A 21,121-nucleotide genomic window follows, 5' to 3' on the forward strand; every position below is an offset into this window, starting at 1 on the left:
CTGGTGGACATACCGACATACCGACCGACCGACCGACATGAGTAGCAATATACCCCCTCTTCTTCGAAGGGGGGCATAAAAAACTGAAACACATCATCAATCAAAATACTGAGGATTTTAAGGTTGGGTAAAATTCAAACATGTCATATAACATGAAAAAAATTATCAAACAATACAAAATGTAGGAAACCAACTTTAAGATGATGATGATGCTGATGATTATGATGATGATTTTGTCGATGATTTCGATTATGATTAGTATGATGATTATACTGATAACGATGTTAATATTGATTACGATGATGGTGCTGATATTCATTATTATGATGTAGATGATGATAATGATGATGATGATGGGGATAATGACGATGATGATAATAATTATGATAATAGATGAGTATGATAATATTTATAATACAAATAATAGTCAATACGATCGTATGCATAAATTCATGCCGTAATCAAAACGTTTCAGAGCTGGATTCAGGAAGGTGATGTGGTCGTTGTTGACAGAGGTTTCCGAGATGCGTCAACTGTTCTCGAAGCTTGGTGTAACAGATACGATGGGTTGTCGAGTTAACCAATGGCAGACTCAAGACATGGACATATTTAGCCAGGACAATGCATAACACCCAAGTGCCATTTATTGGTAAAATATTTAATCTAACATTGATAATCATTTCACAAAAAAGATAACCCATTATTGCGTTAAAACGTACATGGAGAAAACAGACTGAAACCGTCACGTTATTTACACTTAATACAATCCTACACATATATATTAACATTATTAAAATGTCTTAACAATAATGTGTATATGTATGTAATGAGATTCCTGTTATGCATATGCTATTCATTTAAGGTGACTATGTGCGAATAGTTGGAGCAATCTGTAACCGATTCAGACCGGCTCTAAGTAGCGGGAGCCCTGAACACGACAAAATAGTTGCAGAGAGGATGTTGTATTTGTCAGGGCACAGCAACGATTTACAACAATTCATTTCTGACAACGTCATAGAAAAAATAACCAAGGCATCTTGGAAACCGGTGGACGAAATAGACATTTACTGTCCAATAATGACCGAGGATGAACTTAGATGTCTTATCGTAGGTGAATACACAGTTAAGCTAGCGGCTTCTTATACACAAGTACACATGTCAAGTGACGGAATATACTCAATTCACGGTTATGTGCACAATAGGAGTTTGCTGTGCTTGAAGTTCCAAAGTCGGCATGTGTCCCGAAAGCAATATTGGTCTTACATACGTTTCAAGGAGGGGTCAGTCGATGCATGGTTTTGCAGCTGCCCAGTGGGAAAACGTGTAGTTGGAACATGTTTCCGGCAACACCAAGCTGATCAACTGTCAGTTGGTCCGAGAAATTGGGCTGCAGACATCTCAGATGCTGCTAACGTGTCGTATTAAATAACCATGTTTGGGTATTCATATATATAGCCTGCATAAGCTGCATTGGTGGCGTTATTTAAAAAAAAATGCGTACTTTATTATTTGTAATCATATTTGTTTCAAAAATGAATAGTGATTGTTTCTCACAGCGCTCAATCCAATTCAATATCACTCGTACATCTTATCAGTTTCTGCAGTACATATATAAACGAGTCGGTGTTTATGTCACGTCGTACTTATTAGTGTAAGGTGTAAAATCATGAACAATTTCAATATTGTTTCCTGCATAGATTATTTAATAATAATAATTTAATAATAAAAATTATCACTCTCTGTCGGCACACCAGAAATCTGTTCTTGCCAAAAAATACACGAATCTGAACTACATGTATACGTTATATATTATATGAACTACATGTATACGTTATATATTATATACAAGGTTATGCAATCAGGATATGCATACGGAATATGGTATTACAATAGGTCATGATATTACACCGTATGTGTTGTTGTTTTATTAATCTGTTCGTTGTTACTTATAGGAATGTAATAGTTTAATTATGATGCGATTTAAAACAATCTTTCAAATGCTATTTACAATTTTGTGATTGTTTTGCGGAAAAAAATTGGCGATGTGAAGCAGTAATATTGTTTAATATGTATTATATTGTTAATATCATATGACATGTTATACGTGAATTTCATTTATGAAAATGAATTAAATCATTCATCACATTTTGGATAACAATAATGCTGATTGAATAAAAAGCACGGCTAACTGCGTTTATAATATTCGGAGTTGTGACGTTGCCGTAAAAAGCAACGATAAATGACGTCAAAATTGGAAAACAGTGGGCGTCTTTGTCTCGGGCTAGAGATAACGTCTTTTGAAGTAATACATGCATTGAGGATATTTTGAAAAGATGACTCTCTGCACTTTATGTTGATAGTAGGTTGTAAATAATTTGGATAAAGGCAAATAACGACCCTTAACGTCCCTTGTCCTTTGGCTAAATAAATTTTTGAGCCAGTATTAGCCCTGTTTGGAAGGGTTGGTTAACATTCGGTTGTGGCTAATGAAACAAAAACAACTGCATTTATATTGAAATGAGTTTGAAAAAATATGAACACATGCTTACTGTTGTTAAATCGTTGATGATGATGTTTGTGTTGACATTCACAGCTGGCACTTCCGGTTTAGATTATTTACTTTTCAGTGATGCAAGCCGCAGTCATTTTTCTTATCTAAATTAGTAAATGAAACTGTTTCTTCGTGCGTTTTCTGCAATACTTATTAAATGTGACATATTGAATAAAGGCTAAAAAATGACTCACGTCTGCAGAAACTTTATATCTTATTAGTAAGACAAAAAACGTTGCGATACAGTGGTGATAGAGTTACGCCCCCTGATTTTCCCGCCAACTTCAACACTATGGCGCCAGCACAAGACCCCAAAAATGACAGCGATGATAATTCATCAGAAAGTTTTGGTATAAACTATTCGTGCTTAACACATGATAAGATATTTTTTATTTTTATGTATCAACCTAAAATCTACATTTAAAATCTAATCCTCTACGAATTTCATTTATTTACCAGTGGAATACGTGTCTTTCGCCCAAAGATGTTTCGCCCCGAATTGCCCGAAATATATCTAGTTGCAATAATCCAACTCCAAGCTATTGACCCTCCTGGTCACTGGGAGTTGCATTTGTTAATAGAATTTTTATTCCAGGCGACATTAATCCAGGAAGCATTTAAATAGGCATGAAGAGCAACATAAACTTTTTTCTGGCATAAATAACCACTAGTCCATTAAACAGACAGTTTGCTTTTACAAAACGTCAAGCTGTACCTACTGTACCGACTCATAAAAAGCTAAAAGCATTAAAGAAGAACTATCTTTAAAGCGGGTATATACAATTTTTTATATGTGTTTAATTGTAATATATTGATAAAATATTTTACAATAACATAAAATGGAGAGAAAAATTATACATCAAAGCCGAATTTCATAAAATGCAGCAAAGACAAATTAGCACCCCGAGCCAATTGTGACGTACATATTTTCCTACAATAACCGAAGCATTCGTCTTTGTATTAGGATCGGAGTTAGTGTTCGTGTGTCGTATGAATAGATATCGTTGCAGGAATTCAAATAAAACGTTAAACTAAGTTTAGATTCACATCGTACATGTATGGTATACATGCTGGCGAATTCGGCTGTACAGCCGTTTTCAATTTCAGAATTAAATATCTGGCTTATTTCGCATTTTTCGACACATGTTCTTCTTAACTTTTATTTTAATTTATATTGAAATATATAATATATAATATTTTTTTACACATTTTATATAAATTCATAAATATTTGACAAAATCGTATATACCCGCTTTAAGTATCAATAATTATTGTTGTATTACAAAATGATATAGTTATAATTATTTTTAGGCTGGCTGCATGGAATCTACTTAAATTTGATTTCATTTTCAAAACACTGCCATAGCTTAAATACTTTATTATGTGAATTATATTAACATGAAATATGAAAGGGGTAATGTTTGTTGACAGTTCCACTTGCCCAAGGTCGTTCAAGACGTGAAAAGAAAGACAAGGGAGGTAAGCTAGCTGCTCTTGCCAGACTGCGGGATGTCAAGTCCAAAGGTGGAAAGAACAAATACGATGTAAGTGCCTCAGTGCAACATATTGTCCAGTGATTTTTTTATGCCCCCTTTCGAAGAAAGGAGGGCATATAGTGATCGGACTGTCCGTCTGTCTGTCTGTCTGTCCGTCTGTCTGTCTTTCTCTCACACTTTGCGTTTAGGTTTTGAAAAATGCTCATAACTTCTGTGTCCCTTGAGATATAACCTTCATATTTGTTATGCATGTGCATATGGACAAGGCCTTTCCATACGCACAACAATTTTTACCCCTGTGACCTTGACCTTGAACTTAGGGTCCGCGTTTAGGTTTCGAAATATGCGTTGAGGTTTCAAAAAATTCTCATAACTTCTATGTCCCTTGAGATATAACCTTCATATTTGGTATGCATGTGTATATGGACAAGGCCTTTCCATACGCACACAAATTTTGACCCCTGTGACCTTGACCTTGAAGTTAGGGTCCGCGTTTAGGTTTCAAAATCTGCGTTTAGGTTTCGAAAAATGCACATAACTTCTATGTCCCTTGAGATATAACCTTCATATTTGGTATGCATGTGGATATGGACAAGGCCTTTCCATACTCACACACAATTTTACCCCTGTGACCTTGGCCTTTAACTTAGGGTCCGCGTTTAGGTTTCGAAATCTGCGTTTAAGTTTAAAAAAATGCTCATAACTTCTATGTCCCTTGAGATATAACCTTCATATTTGGTATGCATGTGTATATGGACAAAGCTTTTCCATAGGCACACAAATTTTGACCCCTGTGACCTTGACCTTGAACATAGGGTCTGCGTTTAGGTTTAGAAATCTGCGTTTAGGTTTCGAAAAATGCTCATAACTTCTATGTCCCTTGAGATATAACCTTCATATTTGGTATGCATGTGACCATGGACAAGGCCTTTCCATACGCACAACATTTTTTACCCCTGTGACCTTGACCTGGAAGTTAGGGTCCGCGTTTAGGTTTCGAAATATGTGTTTAGGTTTTGAAAAATGCTCATAACTTCTATGTCCCTTGAGATATAACCTTTATATTTGGTATGCATGTGTATATGGACAAGGCCTTTCCATACGCACACAAATTTTGACCCCTGCGACCTTCACCTTGAACTTAGGGTCCGCGTTTAGGTTTCGAAATCTGCGTTTAGGTTTCGAAAAAAGCTCATTACTTCTATCAAGCGTTTATAGGGGGCATAAGTCATCCTATGGTGACAGCTCTTGTTTTGCTTTATTTTTTATGTCCCCCACTATAGTAGTGGGGGACATATTGTTTTTGCCCTGTCTGTTGGTTGGTTGGTCTGTTGGTTGGTTGGTCTGTTGGGTGGTTGCGGCAACTTTAACATTTTGCAATAACTTTTGCTATATTGAAGATAGCAACTTCATATTTGGCATGCATGTGTATCTCATGAAGCTGCACATTTTGAGTGGTGAAAGGTCAAGGTCATCCTTCAAGGTCAGAGGTCAAATATATGTGGCCAAAATCGCTCATTTTATGAATACTTTTGCAATATTAAAGATAGCAACTTGATATTTGGCATGCATGTGTATCTCATGGAGCTGCACATTTTGAGTGGTGAAAGGTCAAGGTCATCCTTCAAGGTCAGAGGTCAAATATATGTGGCCCAAATCGCTTATTTTATAAATACTTTTGCAATATTGAAGATAGCAACTTGATATTTGGCATGCATGTGCATCTCATGGAGCTGCACATTTTGAGTGGTGAAAGGTTAAGGTCATCCTTCAAGGTCAGAGGTCAAATATATGTGGCCCAAATCGCTTATTTTATGAATACTTTTGCAATATTGAAGATAGCAACTTGATATTTGGCATGCATGTGTATCACATGGAGCTGCACATTTTGAGTGGTGAAAGGTCAAGGTCAAGGTCATCCTTCAAGGTCAAATATATGGGTCAAAATTGCTCATGTAATGTCATTTCTGCAATATTGAAGCTAGCAATTTTATATTTGAAATGCGTGTGTATCTCAAGGAGCTGCACATTTTGAGTGGTAAAGGGTCAAGGTCAAGGTCATCCTTCAAGGTCAAACGTCATATAGGGGGACATGGTGTTTCACAAACACATCATGTTACAGCCTGTGCCTTTTGGATTGGGAAAAACACACGATAGTCCATGCAATTTGGGAGAATTAAACATTATTAATATGAATATAAATTACAGTATACCAATTATTTATAAATTCATGCTTTCTAAAATTTATATTATAAAGTGCTATGGCATTAAATTGCTGTTTAATAAACTCAATAAACCAATTATTTAGTTTAATGGAAAAGTTTGGCATATTTTTTTGGGAAATTTTGGTCAGATTTTTGCGGAAAAAATGCTACTTTTTGCCATTGGGAAACAGCCTTTTTCTACTTTTTGCATTTGGGAAACATTTTGTAAGAGGCTGTTATTTTGGGCAAAAAAAATCACTGTTGTCTTTAAAATATATGCTAGTTTTTAGATCAGCATAATCATTTTACTTACCCACTCGAATTGGTGACTTGCTAACCTTAAATGATCACTATGTGGAGAAGGTGTATCATGTGTAACCCCCATGTCTCACCCAAGGTAAAGTTAAAGTTGTGTTCCATACAATGCAGGGCATATTTTCACTACTGCATGAAAGTTCCAAACAAATTTTATAATTCAATTAAAAACTTTTAATCGCTCAAAATTATGAGTTTAACTTTCTTATATACATGTACATAATATCCATATTGCAAACAAGCAAATGGAATTTTCTATTACCATCTTAATAATTGTGTTTCAGGGTTAGACTTATGGGAGAGCCTTATATATACTAATGGCTGGGGGGGGGGGCATGAAAAATATGCTCAGTCATATTTAATAAGTATTGGTTGTTACTTCAGAAAGACGAGGAGGAGGATGTATATGAGGAGGTGGATGAGGAGGAGTACTCGGACATCGTACGGAAACGTCAGGAGGATGACTGGATTGTTGATGATGGTATGAGTCGCGTTCTGAGAAAACAGGGCATAATGCATGTGCGTAAAGTGTCTTCCAAGATAAGCCTGTGCAGTCTGTCAGGGACGACATTTTCCGCCTACATTTTCGGTAAGGAGGGACTTCCTTGAAACTAAAAATACCATAAAAGCGGAAAGTGTCGTCCCTGATTAGGGACGACACTTTACGCACATGCATTTTGCCCAGTTTTCTCAGAACAAGACAAGTATAATGCATTTGCATTGGATATTAAATGGTAGCAGAAGAATTTGAAGACTTTGTCTAAAGCCAGTCTTGTGCAAAGCTAGTAAGCCTGACATTCCACTCACCTGGCAGTTTGATATGCTCACCCTGGTTTATTTAGCCCACCTGATCACTTAGTGCTCATGGAGATCTTTAAGATACTAAGTTGTCGGTAAGATACTTAGTTGTCGGTAAGATACTTAGTTGTCGGTAAGATACTTAGTTGTCGGTAAGATACTTAGTTGTCGGTAAGATACTTAGTTGTCGGTAAGATACTTAGTTGTCGGTAAGATACTTAGTTGTCGGGATGAGTGTGCCTGAGGTGCGGTAATGATTTATTTTTAAGAACTTCTCCTTAATCTCTTGACAAGTTTAACCAAATCCTCATAGCAATCATCCTTTGGTGACCTTCTTCAAAATTTGTTAAAATATTTTCAGTCAACAGAGCTATTTAAAAATGAAAACTTCGAGTAATTTCTTCTTTAAAACCACAAGGATCAGGGCTTTGATATTTTGTTTCTAACATACTGCAGTCTTCACGATAGTTCATTTTATCCACTAGCCATTCGGGCTACTGGAATGGTGAAGACAAGAAGCCCAGCAGCAAAATTACTAGCCCGAAGTAAATTTGTTAAAATATACACCCTGCTTATGGGTTTCATCTTTCAATATCAGATAATCTATTTAAAAGTACAAGTTCTCAGGTTATGTTAACTGTAAAGCCTATTGCAAAAACAATTACAACACAATATAACAAGTCAAGGTAAATATGTCCTTTATTAATCATAAATCTTTAACACGTGATAAACAACTTCTTTGTTCATCTCATCATCACTGTCATCCTGGAAATCCTCTTCATCAGAAACTAGTCCAACTTGTCGCTATCAAATATTAAGCTACTTTTAATATTGGTAACATGGCTAAAAGTGTTCCGTTTTTTTTCCGGAAGTTCCGGCTTTTTTTAAGCCCCGGAGGTCGATCTCTCAATTCGTCCAGAATCAATGAGGAATTTGGGGGGGGGGGGGGGGTAGGGATTTCCAATCAAAACCGAGATCTAAAGAATCTTTAAAAAGATGCGTATCTATATGTATAACACGTGTGCGAACTGGAATCGATAGCCATGGCCACTAAAGGAACCAATTTAACAGATAAGTTATAATAAACTCCTTCACTTGCACCTGTACATCCATTATGCAAATGGTGTAAGTCCCTTGGACATCCGATAATCCGCATGTACTCTATTTACTAATACACAGCACGTACAAATGTCAACAGTAAATCGGGTTATTCAGACTGTTAACTCCGCCTAAGAGGTACTGTTTTCAATGAAATTCTTAGCGAGTGGCCAATATTGATTTTTCCAGCTGTCAATCAAATTTTTCTTGGTAAGCGCATCAGCCAATCAGGGCTCAGGCAGCCGAATACCAGCGACCCCACGTGAAGCTCACAATAATATTAGCGACCCCTGCGCTACGAAGTTTTTATTCAGCAATAAAATATTTAAGTCCACGCTTTCCCCGAGGAAGAATGACGTGATGTTGTACATGAAGTCTAATTTTCGCATGATTTCCATTTGTACACGAAATACACGAGAAATGTTTATTTGTTGCTAGAATTTTCTTAACTTTCCGTTAATAATAAAATCTGGAAATGATTTCGGATAACACATTTAATTTTACGCATTTGAAAATACTAAAATTGAATAATGTATTTTGTTATATCAATGGCCGTAACACATAATGTAATAAATAGTTAAATAACGTGTTTTGAGATTGCCAAACTATGCATATATATATGTCTACGTGCATGAATGACCTAACAAAATATATCGCTATTCGGACGTAAGTCTACTCTGTAAAATTTAAAGAAAGACACGTTTTTATTCTCTGAAATTTGCTTTCACTCTGGCAAACTTTTCTGAAAGGAGGTACATGTAACATTTTAAATTCAGTCGTTGATTTGCCGTCATAACTAAATATGAACAATGCTCTATGCGCTCAAATCGCGTCATGTGATTAACGCATGTTCAATCGGAATTCCCCCATCCCACAATTCAATTTTTATATTAACTTGCGTAAAATGGCGTACGTCAATATTGGCCGTATATTGGTTTTGAAAATAGAAATCGCAATAATACTGGATTATTGGGTAATGGATAGAGTTGGAACATGTACCTATATAAAACTTCTGAAATAAAAGTAGGACTTCACAATTTATGTCTGGGCCGTTCAAAATTTTAGGCGTGGAAGTCAGGACTACCAACTTATAAAAGCTAACGGAAGCTGCTATTAAGTGTAATTGTAGTGATATTTGTTTTCCATAATTAATTATCAATCAAGTTTCTATCATCATGGTGTGTTTATAGTGTATAGTGAAATGTGTTCCAACAATCCATAAAGTGATGTGTGTCTTCACCAAGCAATATCGTTGTGTTTTTATAAATAGATATAGTGATATGTGTAAAGTTTCCATCAATTGGTTTTGATTTGAATTCTTTGAATTTGTACCTTTAAATATTTGTTTTTGGTAAAAGGTAAGCTTTGAAGCTTATGAAGACAAGAAACAAGAAATAGTCTGTAGCTGTATAAAAAATACAATATGGTGTATAAGATATGATTTTTTCTCACTCATTCTTAATTCTAATATTAATTTCTGGACTTAATTTTTGTTACAAATTTAAAGCCAGGATAGTGCATTCCTTGGCCATCTAAAATGCTATTTTGCAGGAGCTTCCGGGGGGCCATTGGCCCCCTGGGCCCCCGACCAGGACATCGCCCTGGAGCTGACCGGGGGCCTTCCAGCCCCCATGCCCCCAGTTTTTTTTTCAGGCTTTTTCAACCTTCCTCACTTTTAGCCATGTGGTAATATTTGGAGCGTACAAGGGTGGAACCATTCAATTAATGACGGAATTTTTTCCTTCTTTGTCTATATTGTTGTGCAAGGATTTTGTACGCAACATTCAAGCCCCGATATCTGACACTTAATATCAACGAACAGCAATAATATTTACATACCTGTGTAGATAATTCATTTTTCGATAATGTTCCTTAACAATTATATAATGACACCTTGAATTTTGCACGCCTGAGCAATTTAAATCCAACCACTATTCAAATGTTCAATATCTCTCGATTCGCTCCCTGTGTAGATAAAAATCGATAACACGGCCTCGATGTAAAGCATCTGGTTTAAATGTGGAAGAATAAACAGCGTAAAATACAGTTTGCGTTCGTCTGTTGTGGTGCAGAGCGTTACATAGTAAACCGATGTTATTATACTTTTCTGGATTAATTACACATTTTTTTTTTCTAAAGTGACAATTAAAAAGTTCTGAAATAAATAACATCTTTTATTTTTATACTGTACATAAATAATATTGATACCGATCGTACAGTATACCGTCCTATGTAACGTAGAATGTAGGTACATAAAACAACACAGACAGAGGTGCGAAAAAGACATGCATAAAAAGTTGCTGAAACTTACAAGAGTGAATAGAAACTGCACCATATCTGTTTTGAACATGTGCTTATTAAATCGACAAAGATGAGCATTCTAGATCTAGATAGGTAAAAGTCGGTGTTAAAAGCTCATTTTAATAAAATTACGCGTACACATTACACCGTAATGCCTTCTTCTGATTGGTTGATATTTAAATCTGTTTCTTAATATGGCAAGATGTCAGTGATATTGTTGCGATTTAAGCAGAAGTTTAACTGAAAAATTTATGCCTTTTTAACTTCAATTTGACGATATTTGAGGTAAAAATGGAAGTCTGAACCAAAACTGAATGAGTTGGTAATGTTATTTTGCAGTTTTACGCAAATTGATGAAAATTTAAACTTTCTGGTGTCCAACACATTTTGGGTCCTTCACCGATGAGACGTTCCAAAGAATTTAGCCCATATAAAAAGTATCTCTAAATTCTTTGCGCGTCTTATAAATGAGACTACGTCAGAAACCATATCCTGTAAAACAAGCAACCTTGACTTTATTGACTTGCTTGCAGTTTCTTGCCAGGCTTCGCTCCAGCTACGTTTTTAAGCATAATGAAGCCTTAAGCGCGCAGGGACTTTCAACTTTGGAAATAAACTTACGGAACGTAAACACACACACACAAGGTTACAATGCAAGCCGCGGTCGTCAATTGGTTTACTTCAGCAGTAAACACATTAGCATGACGTGTGCCAATAGTACACAACCAGTCTAAATTATTCACCACGTGGCATGGATTACAACTCGAAAATAACCGGTGAATGTATGGACCAATCGGAACGCGTTTAAATCTCGTATTTTAGGCGAACTTGAACGAAGTTCTTTCGGAAATCTTCGCAAAGTACTCACAAAATAATGACGTTAATCACACTTAAAAATGTAAACAATATTTATACACGGATTTTCTACTGGCATGACGGGCGTACGATATGGCAATTTTAATAGGCCCGAGCTATAATTTACACGCCCAGGCTGCCGGGCGTGCGCGTATTTCGCAGACTGTTCTGTAGTGGTCTTCTACTAAGTTTGGTCATTTGATGTCAAAATCTAGGTCACTAGGTCAAATTATATATAAAGACTGTAGTATATCTAGTATATGTAGAAGTAACATTTGTTTTAGCATAATTAATAAAACTTGTTCAGAACATATGTTCCTACGATTTCTCTGCTGCGTGTCATATGGTTCTGGTTATTGAAAAACATGGCCATCATGCGGTGGGCAATTTTCCTGGAGTAAAATGTTTTGAACATTCTAGAAGTCACATTTTGACTCACTAATCATGAAATTTGCTAATCAAAAGTTAGGTTGGTCAGATTTGGACTGAGTTTGAAAATTATAGTGGGTTTACTAAAAATCATTACCAAGGTGTACAAGTCTTGTGAAACCTTGTGAATATGAGTTGTTCTGTTCAGTTTAGTTCCAGGAGTCTCAAGTAGGGTCTCTTGTCTACTCCACACAAAGTTCTGTAAACCATAAACCATGTGATTTAAAAAAAACAACTCATAAAAGTAATTTGCTTCTAACAGAGGGGGCAATCACGTGATAGTCCAGAAGGTGATGTCTATGCCGAGATAGTTATTTTTCGCCGTTTTATACCCTTCATTACGTTTGTTTAATTTTTAAATGGCACTCACTTTCCAGCCATATCAGTAAACATGTGATTAGTGTTTATCTCGTATTGAAATTCGCTTTATATCTCGACTTTACTCACCGCACATTTTCTTAGTGGAGCTTTTATTAGGTCATCCTGCTAAGAAATTTTGCAGTGATTAAAAGTCGAGATAAAGAGCGAATATCAACACAAAATAAACGCTAGTAACTTTCATGCTGATATGGCTGGAAAGTGAGCGACATTTGAGCTACATTTAAAAATAAAGACAATTAATAAAGGGTGTATAACGGCAAAAAATACCTGCCTCGGCATGAACATCCCCATCTTGACTATCACGTGATTACCACTTTTGAATCCCCAGCCCATTTGAAAATGGATTCTGGATGATGTGAAGCATGCAGAATTGTTCTTAAGTTACAGCCAAGCTTTATGGCATGTATGTTTTTGCATTCAAAACATATTTAATAAGGAGTTAGTCTTCATGCACATCTGCATTCAAGATTATCCTGTCTGTTAGATTACACTGCTTTAACCATTTATTGCATAGAAAATGAGACATTTGGGATCATTTGACTTCTTGAAATGCTGTGCTTTGTCATATGAACAAAGAGGAATGATCATTGTGAGATAGCAGGTGATTCACTCATTTGTTTCAGCAAGCTTGGATACCTATGCATTAGTTCCATTGTTTCAGCAAGCTTGGACACCTATGCATAAGTTCCATTGTTTCAGCAAGCTTGGATGCCTATGCATTATTCCATTGTTTCAGCAAGCTTGGATACCTATGCATTAGTTCCATTGTTTCAGCAAGCTTGGACACCTATGCATTAGTTCCATTGTTTCAGCAAGCTTGGATGCCTATGCATTATTCCATTGTTTCAGCAAGCTTGGACACCTATGCACTAGTTCCATTGTTTTAGCAAGCTTGGATGCCTATGCATTATTCCATTGTTTCAGCAAGCTTGGATACCTATGCATTATTCCATTGTTTCAGCAAGCTTGGATACCTATGCATTAGTTCCATTGTTTCAGCAAGCTTGGATACCTATGCATTATTCCATTGTTTCAGCAAGCTTGGACACCTATGCATTAGTTCCATTGTTTCAGCAAGCTTGGATACCTATGCATTATTCCATTGTTTCAGCAAGCTTGGACACCTATGCATTAGTTCCATTGTTTCAGCAAGCTTGGATACCTATGCATTAGTTCCATTGTTTCAGCAAGCTTGGATACCTATGCATTAGTTCCATTGTTTCAGCAAGCTTGGACACCTATGCATTAGTTCCATTGTTTCAGCAAGCTTGGATACCTATGCATTAGTTCCATTGTTTCAGCAAGCTTGGACACCTATGCATTAGTTCCATTGTTTCAGCAAGCTTGGACACCTATGCATTAGTTCCATTGTTTCAGCAAGCTTGGATGCCTATGCATTAGTTCCATTGTTTCAGCAAGCTTGGACACCTATGCATTAGTTCCATTGTTTCAGCAAGCTTGGACACCTATGCATTAGTTCCATTGTTTCAGCAAGCTTGGATACCTATGCATTATTCCATTGTTTCAGCAAGCTTGGATACCTATGCATTATTCCATTGTTTCAGCAAGCTTGGACACCTATGCATTAGTTCCATTGTTTCAGCAAGCTTGGATGCCTATGCATTATTCCATTGTTTCAGCAAGCTTGGATACCTATGCATTAGTTCCATTGTTTTAGCAAGCTTGGATACCTATGCATTAGTTCCATTGTTTCAGCAAGCTTGGATACCTATGCATTAGTTCCATTGTTTCAGCAAGCTTGGACACCTATGCATTATTCCATTGTTTCAGCAAGCTTGGACACCTATGCATTATTCCATTGTTTCAGCAAGCTTGGATACCTATGCATTAGTTCCATTGTTTTAGCAAGCTTGGACACCTATGCATTAGTTCCATTGTTTCAGCAAGCTTGGATGCCTATGCATTATTCCATTGTTTCAGCAAGCTTGGATACCTATGCATTATTCCATTGTTTCAGCAAGCTTGGATACCTATGCATTAGTTCCATTGTTTCAGCAAGCTTGGATACCTATGCATTAGTTCCATTGTTTCAGCAAGCTTGGATACCTATGCATTATTCCATTGTTTCAGCAAGCTTGGATACCTATGCATTAGTTCCATTGTTTCAGCAAGCTTGGATACCTATGCATTATTCCATTGTTTCAGCAAGCTTGGACACCTATGCATTAGTTCCATTGTTTCAGCAAGCTTGGATACCTATGCATTATTCCATTGTTTCAGCAAGCTTGGATACCTATGCATTAGTTCCATTGTTTTAGCAAGCTTGGATACCTATGCATTAGTTCCATTGTTTCAGCAAGCTTGGATACCTATGCATTAGTTCCATTGTTTCAGCAAGCTTGGATACCTATGCATTAGTTCCATTGTTTCAGCAAGCTTGGACACCTATGCATTAGTTCCATTGTTTCAGCAAGCTTGGACACCTATGCATTAGTTCCATTGTTTCAGCAAGCTTGGATACCTATGCATTAGTTCCATTGTTTTAGCAAGCTTGGATACCTATGCATTAGTTCCATTGTTTCAGCAAGCTTGGACACCTATGCATTATTCCATTGTTTCAGCAAGCTTGGACACCTATGCATTAGTTCCATTGTTTCAGCAAGCTTGGACACCTATGCATTATTCCATTGTTTTAGCAAGCTTGGACACCTATGCATTAGTTCCATTGTTTCAGCAAGCTTGGATACCTATGCATTAGTTCCATTGTTTCAGCAAGCTTGGATACCTATGCATTAGTTCCATTGTTTCAGCAAGCTTGGATACCTATGCATTAGTTCCATTGTTTCAGCAAGCTTGGATACCTATGCATTATTCCATTGTTTCAGCAAGCTTGGATGCCTATGCATTAGTTCCATTGTTTCAGCAAGCTTGGATACCTATGCATTAGTTCCATTGTTTTAGCAAGCTTGGACACCTATGCATTAGTTCCATTGTTTCAGCAAGCTTGGATGCCTATGCATTATTCCATTGTTTCAGCAAGCTTGGATACCTATGCATTATTCCATTGTTTCAGCAAGCTTGGATACCTATGCATTATTCCATTGTTTCAGCAAGCTTGGACACCTATGCATTAGTTCCATTTTCAGATGGCAGTGGCTATGTGGAGGATGGTAGAGAGATTTTTGATGAGGACTTGGATGATGACCAATTTACTAAGCAGGACAGTGAGTACTTGCTATTACCATCAGTAAAAGTGATCAGAATAAGTGTTTCGGTTTAATCTTTTCTTCCCCCTTATAGGTTAATACACCAGTCACCAGTTTGAGGTATGTTTCATGGTTCAACCCACGATACATGACAGATGGATTATTTTCAAATGACAGGTTATTTTTCTTCATATAATATAAATGCTTATTAGTTCAAAAGTTAAAATGTTAATATTTGTTGGTAAACAGCAACATGCTGAGTGAAAAAAACAACTTTTGAAGTACTTCGCTATAACAAGAGAAACACAGCTTCAGAAATGTGCATTATTATGCTTCCCAAGTGATAAACCCTTCGCAGGTGATAAACCCTTCGCAAGTGATAAACCCTTTGCAGGTGATAAACCCTTCACAAGTGATAAACTCTTCCCAAGTGATAATTATTTCACAAGTTATAAAGCTTTTACTATAAATAAACCTTTTACAAGTCATAAACCCTTCACACTTGATAAACCCTTTACAAGTCATAAACCCTTCACACCTGATAAAATGTTTACACTTTACAAACCCTTAACAAGTGATCAACCCTTTACACTTGATAAACCTTTTACACGTTATAGGCCTCTCATACTTGATAAAACCTTTACAAATGATAAATCCTTCACTTCATTAACCTTTTACAAGTGATAAACCCTTCACACTTGATAAACCCTTCTCCTTTCCAGAAAAGAAGGATTTGGAGAAGAAGAAGAATGCTAATATTATGCGTCCTGGAAGCAAACCTAAGGCTAATATCAAGTCAATGTTTGCTGCTCAGGCTGCCACAGGCAAGAGGAAGCCAGAGGTATAGGTTTTTAGTTGGAATTAAAAGGCACTTTTTTTTTCTTCCTTACTTGTCATATTTTTGTTGCACTTACCTGATGCTCAATATTTTCCAGGGTTTCTCCTGTTGTATCTATGAGTCCATTGAACGGACCCGTTCCCTAAGTGAATTAAAAAATAGCATTGTGATTTTTTTTCCACATTTCAAATAAAATTTGTTTAATTATGCCCCCCTTCGAAGAAGAGGGGGTATATTGTTTTGCTCATATCGTCCGTATGTATGTCCGTATGTCCGTCCAGCAGATGGTTTCCGGATGATAACTCAAGAACGCTTAGGCCTAGGATCATGAAACTTCATAGGTACATTGATCATGACTCGCAGATGACCCCTTTTGATTTTGAGGTCAATAGGTCAAAGGTCAAGGTCACGGTGACCTGAAATAGTAAAATGGTTTCTGGATGATAACTCAAGAAGGCTTATGCCTAGGATCATGAAACTTCATAGGTACATTGATCAAGACTGGCAGATGACCCCTATTGATTTTCAGGTCACTAGGTCAAAGGTCAAGGTCACGGTGACCCTAAATAGTAAAATGGTTTCCGGATGATAACTCAAGAACGCTTATGCCTAGGATCATGAAACTTCATAGGTACATTGATCATGACTCGCAGATGACCCCTATTGATTTTGAGGTCACAAGGTCAAAGGTCAAGGTCACGGTGACCTGAAATAGTAAAATGGTTTCCGGATGATAACTCGCAGATGACCCCTATTGATTTTCAGGTCACTAGGTCAAAGGTCAAGGTCATTTGAAAAAAAGTTATGAGCTATTGTCATCACCTTGGCTTCGTTGTCTGGTTAAGTTTTGTGTTTACGTCTACTTTTCTCATAAAGTATCAAAGCTATTGCATTAAAACTTGGTACACTTACTTACATCATGAGGGGACTGGGCAGGCAGAGTAAGATAACTCTGGCGTGCATTTTGACAGAATTATGTGCTCTTTTTATACTTAAAAAATTGAAAGTTTGGTTAAAAAAAAAGTATACTTTTTGCGAAAACCCTGCCTAGGATCCTGAAACTTCATAGGTACATTGATCATGACTGGCAGATGACCCCTATTGATTTTCAGGTCACTAGGTCAAAGGTCAAGGTCACAGTGACTCAAAACAGTAAAATGGTTTCCAGGTGATAACTCAAGAATACTTAGGCCTAGGATCATGAAACTTCATAGGTACATTTATCATGACTTGCAGATGACCCCTATTGATTTTCAGGTCACTAGGTCAAAGTTCAAGGTAACAGTGACAAAAAACGTATTCACAAAATGGCTGCCACTACAACTGACAGCCCATATGGGGGGCATGCATGTTTTACAAACAGCCCTTGTTTTTTTTTTAAGAAAAAAGGAGTGTCTTTTAATTATTATATTGCAACTTCTTTTCATTTTTTCGCTTCATTTAATGAAGTATAAAAGTATTATTTATATCATTTTGTTCTTATAATTTTTAAATATTACAAAGTTATTTTGAATTGGTTTTCCCAAATCTTAGGACTTTTTGCGCGAAAAAATTCCCAATTCTGATATTGCATTTTCCCTAAAATGGCCAGGAAAAAGGTTGTATTCAATCACTTAAAGCATTTATTAATATAAAAAATAAAAGAAAGAAAATAATATGAAATACCACAAAAAAGCAAACCATTACATAACTTTTATTTTGGGATGGCTTGCTTTCCCCACTAAAATATTTCGAGAGTCTTGGTTAAGGCAGTGGATGCATTTCAGAAGGATGCGAGTGTGAAGGGAGACGAGTTGCTAGGCGACATCATGACAGAGCTTCATAGCGGCCCATCTGACCTCATGAGGCCACCACCTGTGAAGCTGACCAAGAAGAGGCCTTCTCTCCCCCCTGTCAGGTATGAAACCTTGCTTGTTTCCCTTGTCAGGTATGAAACCTTGCTCGTCTCCCCTGTCAGGTATGAAGCCTTGCTTTTCTCCCCTGTCAGGTATGAAACCTTGCTTGTCTCCCCTGTCAGGTATGAAACCTTGCTTGTCTCCCCTGTCAGGTATAAAAACCTTGCTTGTCTCCCCTGTCAGGTATGAAGCCTTGCTTTTCTCCCCTGTCAGGTATGAAACCTTGCTTGTCTCCCCTGTCAGGTATGAAACCCTTGCTTGTCCCCCCTGTCAGGTATGAAACCTTGCTTGTCTCCCCTGTCATGTATGAAACCTTGCTTGTCTCCCCTGTCAGGTATGAAACCCTTGCTTGTCCCCCCTGTCAGGTATGAAACCCTTGCTTGTCTCACCTGTCAGGTATGAAACCTTGCTTGTTTCCCCTTTCAGGTATGAAACCTTGCTTGTCTCCCCTGTCAGGTATGAAACCTTGCTTGTCTCCCCTGCCAGGTATGAAACCTTGCTTGTCTCCCCTGTCCAGTATTAAACCTTGCTTGTCTCCCTTGTCAGGTATGAAACCTTGCTTGTCTCCCCTGCCAGGTATGAAACCTTGCTTGTCCCCCCTGTCAGGTATGAATCCTTGCTTATCTCCCCTGCCAGGTATGAAACCTTGCTTGTCTCCCCTGCCAGGTATGAAACCCTTGCTTGTCTCCCCTGCCAGGTATGAAACCTTGCTTGTCCCCCCTGTCAGGTATGAAACTTTGCTTGTCTTCCCTGCCAGGTATGAAACCTTGCTTGTCTCCCCTGCCAGTATGAAACCTTGCTTGTCTCCCCTGTCAGGTATGAAACCCTTGTTTGTCCCCCCTGTCAGGTATGAAACCTTTGTTTGTCCCCCTGTCAGGTATGAAACCCTTGTTTGTCCCCCCTGTCAGGTATGAAACCCTTGCTTGTCTCCCTTGTCAGGAATGAAACACTTGCTTGTCCCCCCTGTCAGTTATGAAACCTTGCTTGTTCCCTCTGCCAGGTATGAAACCTTGCTTGTTCCCCATGTCAGGTATGAAACCTTGCTTGTCTCCCCTGCCTGGTATGAAACCTTGCTTGTCTCCCTTGTCAGGTATGAAACCCTTGCTTGTCACCCCTGTCAGGTATGAAACCCTTGCTTGTCCCCCCTGTCAGGTATGAAACCCTTGCTTGTCCCCCAGCCAGGTATGAAACCCTTGCTTGTCCCCCTGCCAGGTATGAAACTCTTGTTTGTCCCCCCCTGCCAGGTATGAAACCCTTTCTTGTCCCCCCTGTCAGGTATGAAACCTTTGCTTGTCCCCCCTGTCAGGTATGAAAATTTTGCTTGCCCCCCTGTCAGGTATGAAACCCTGCTTCTCCCCCCTGCCATGTATGAAACCCTTGCTTGTCCCCCTGTCAGGTATGAAACCCTTGCTTGTTCCCCTGTCAGGTATGAAACCTTTGCTTGCCCCCCCTGCCAGGTATGAAACCCTTGCTTGTTCCCCTGTTAGGTATGAAACCTTGCTTGTCTCCCCTGCCAGGTATGAAACCTTGCTTGTCTCCCCTGTCCGGTATGAAACCTTGCTTGTCTCCCTTGTCAGGTATGAAACCTTGCTTGTCTCCCCTGCCAGGTATGAAACCTTGCTTGTCCCCCCTGTCAGGTATGAAACCTTGCTTGTCACCCCTGCCAGGTATGAAGCCTTGCTTGTCTCCCCTGCCAGGTATGAAACCCTTGCTTGTCTCCCCTGCCAGGTATGAAACCTTGCTTGTCCCCCCTGTCAGGTATGAAACCTTGCTTGTCTTCCCTGCCAGGTATGAAACCTTGCTTGTCTCCCTTGTCAGGTATGAAACCCTTGCTTGTCACCCCTTTCAGGTATGAAACCCTTGCTTGTCTCCCTTGTCAGGAATGAAACACTTGCTTGTCCCCCTGTCAGGTATGAAACCTTGCTTGTTCCCCCTGCCAGGTATGAAACCTTGCTTGTTCCCCATGTCAGGTATGAAACCTTGCTTGTCTCCCCTGCCTGGTATGAAACCTTGCCTGTCTCCCTTGTCAGGTATGAAACCCTTGCTTGTCACCCCTGTCAGGTTGAAACCCTTGCTTGTCCCCCCTGTCAGGTATGAAACCCTTGCTTGTCCCCCAGCCAGGTATGAAACCCTTGCTTGTCCCCCTGCCAGGTATGAAACCCTTGTTTGTCCCCCCTGCCAGGTATGAAACCCTTTCTTGTCCTCCCTGTCAGGTATGAAACCTTTGCTTGTCCCCCCTGTCAGGTTTGAAAATCTTGCTTACCCCCCTGTCAGGTATGAAACCCTACTTGTCCCCCCTGCCATGTATGAAACCCTTGTTTGTCCCCCCTGTCAGGTATGAAACCTTTGCTTGTCCCCCCCTGTCAGGTATGAAACCCTTGCTTGTCTCCCCTGTCAGGTATGAAACCCTTGCTTGTTCCCCTGTCAGGTATGAAACCCTTGCTTGTTCCCCTGTCAGGTATGAAACCCTTGCTTGTCACCCCTGTCAGGTATGAAACCCTTGCTTGTCACCCCTGTCAGGTATGAAACCCTTGCTTGTCCAGCTGTCAGGTATGAAACCCTTGCTTGTCCCCCCTGTCAGGTATGAAACCCTTGCTTGTCTCCCCTGTCAGGTATGAAACCCTTGCTTGTCCCCCCTGTCAGGTATGAAACTCTTGTTTATCCCCCCCTGTCAGGTATGAAACCGTTGCTTCTTCCCCCTGTCAGGTATGAAACCCTTGCTTGTTCCCCTGTCAGGTATGAAACCTTTGCTTGCCCCCCCTGCCAGGTATGAAACCCTTGCTTGTTCCCCTG

General features: G+C 38.6%; 2 protein-coding genes and 1 long non-coding RNA gene across 4 annotated transcripts in view; 2 read left to right on the forward strand and 1 right to left on the reverse strand.

Annotated features, from left to right (window-relative positions):
* The window catches only part of LOC127834600 (uncharacterized), a 15,027-nt gene extending 13,250 nt beyond the window's left edge, over nt 1-1,777 (forward strand). The window contains exons 3-4 of the long non-coding RNA XR_008028013.1: nt 476-649; nt 863-1,777. This is a non-coding gene — a long non-coding RNA (uncharacterized LOC127834600). The remainder of the gene's footprint in view (nt 1-475; nt 650-862) is intronic.
* LOC127834588 (choline-phosphate cytidylyltransferase A-like) overlaps nt 1-2,693 on the reverse strand; it is a 57,067-nt gene extending 54,374 nt beyond the window's left edge. The window contains exon 1 of the mRNA XM_052360586.1: nt 2,550-2,693. The gene's annotated coding sequence lies outside the window, so the exon portion shown is untranslated. The remainder of the gene's footprint in view (nt 1-2,549) is intronic.
* Nucleotides 2,694-2,707: 14 nt separating this feature from the next.
* Nucleotides 2,708-21,121, forward strand: part of LOC127834593 (DNA polymerase alpha catalytic subunit-like) — a 35,443-nt gene continuing 17,029 nt past the window's right edge. Inside the window, exons 1-6 of one of the 2 annotated variants that reach the window (XM_052360598.1) lie at nt 2,708-2,901; nt 3,983-4,095; nt 6,951-7,047; nt 15,536-15,613; nt 16,318-16,436; nt 18,200-18,330. In XM_052360598.1, coding sequence (XP_052216558.1) covers nt 2,844-2,901; nt 3,983-4,095; nt 6,951-7,047; nt 15,536-15,613; nt 16,318-16,436; nt 18,200-18,330 — 596 coding nt within the window. In that variant the 5' untranslated portion in view covers nt 2,708-2,843. The remainder of the gene's footprint in view (nt 2,902-3,982; nt 4,096-6,950; nt 7,048-15,535; nt 15,614-16,317; nt 16,437-18,199; nt 18,331-21,121) is intronic. The other variant, XM_052360599.1, reaches the window with a different exon arrangement.

The sequence above is a fragment of the Dreissena polymorpha genome, chromosome 6 (genome assembly GCF_020536995.1).
Source record: "Dreissena polymorpha isolate Duluth1 chromosome 6, UMN_Dpol_1.0, whole genome shotgun sequence".
NCBI lineage: Eukaryota > Metazoa > Mollusca > Bivalvia > Myida > Dreissenidae > Dreissena > Dreissena polymorpha.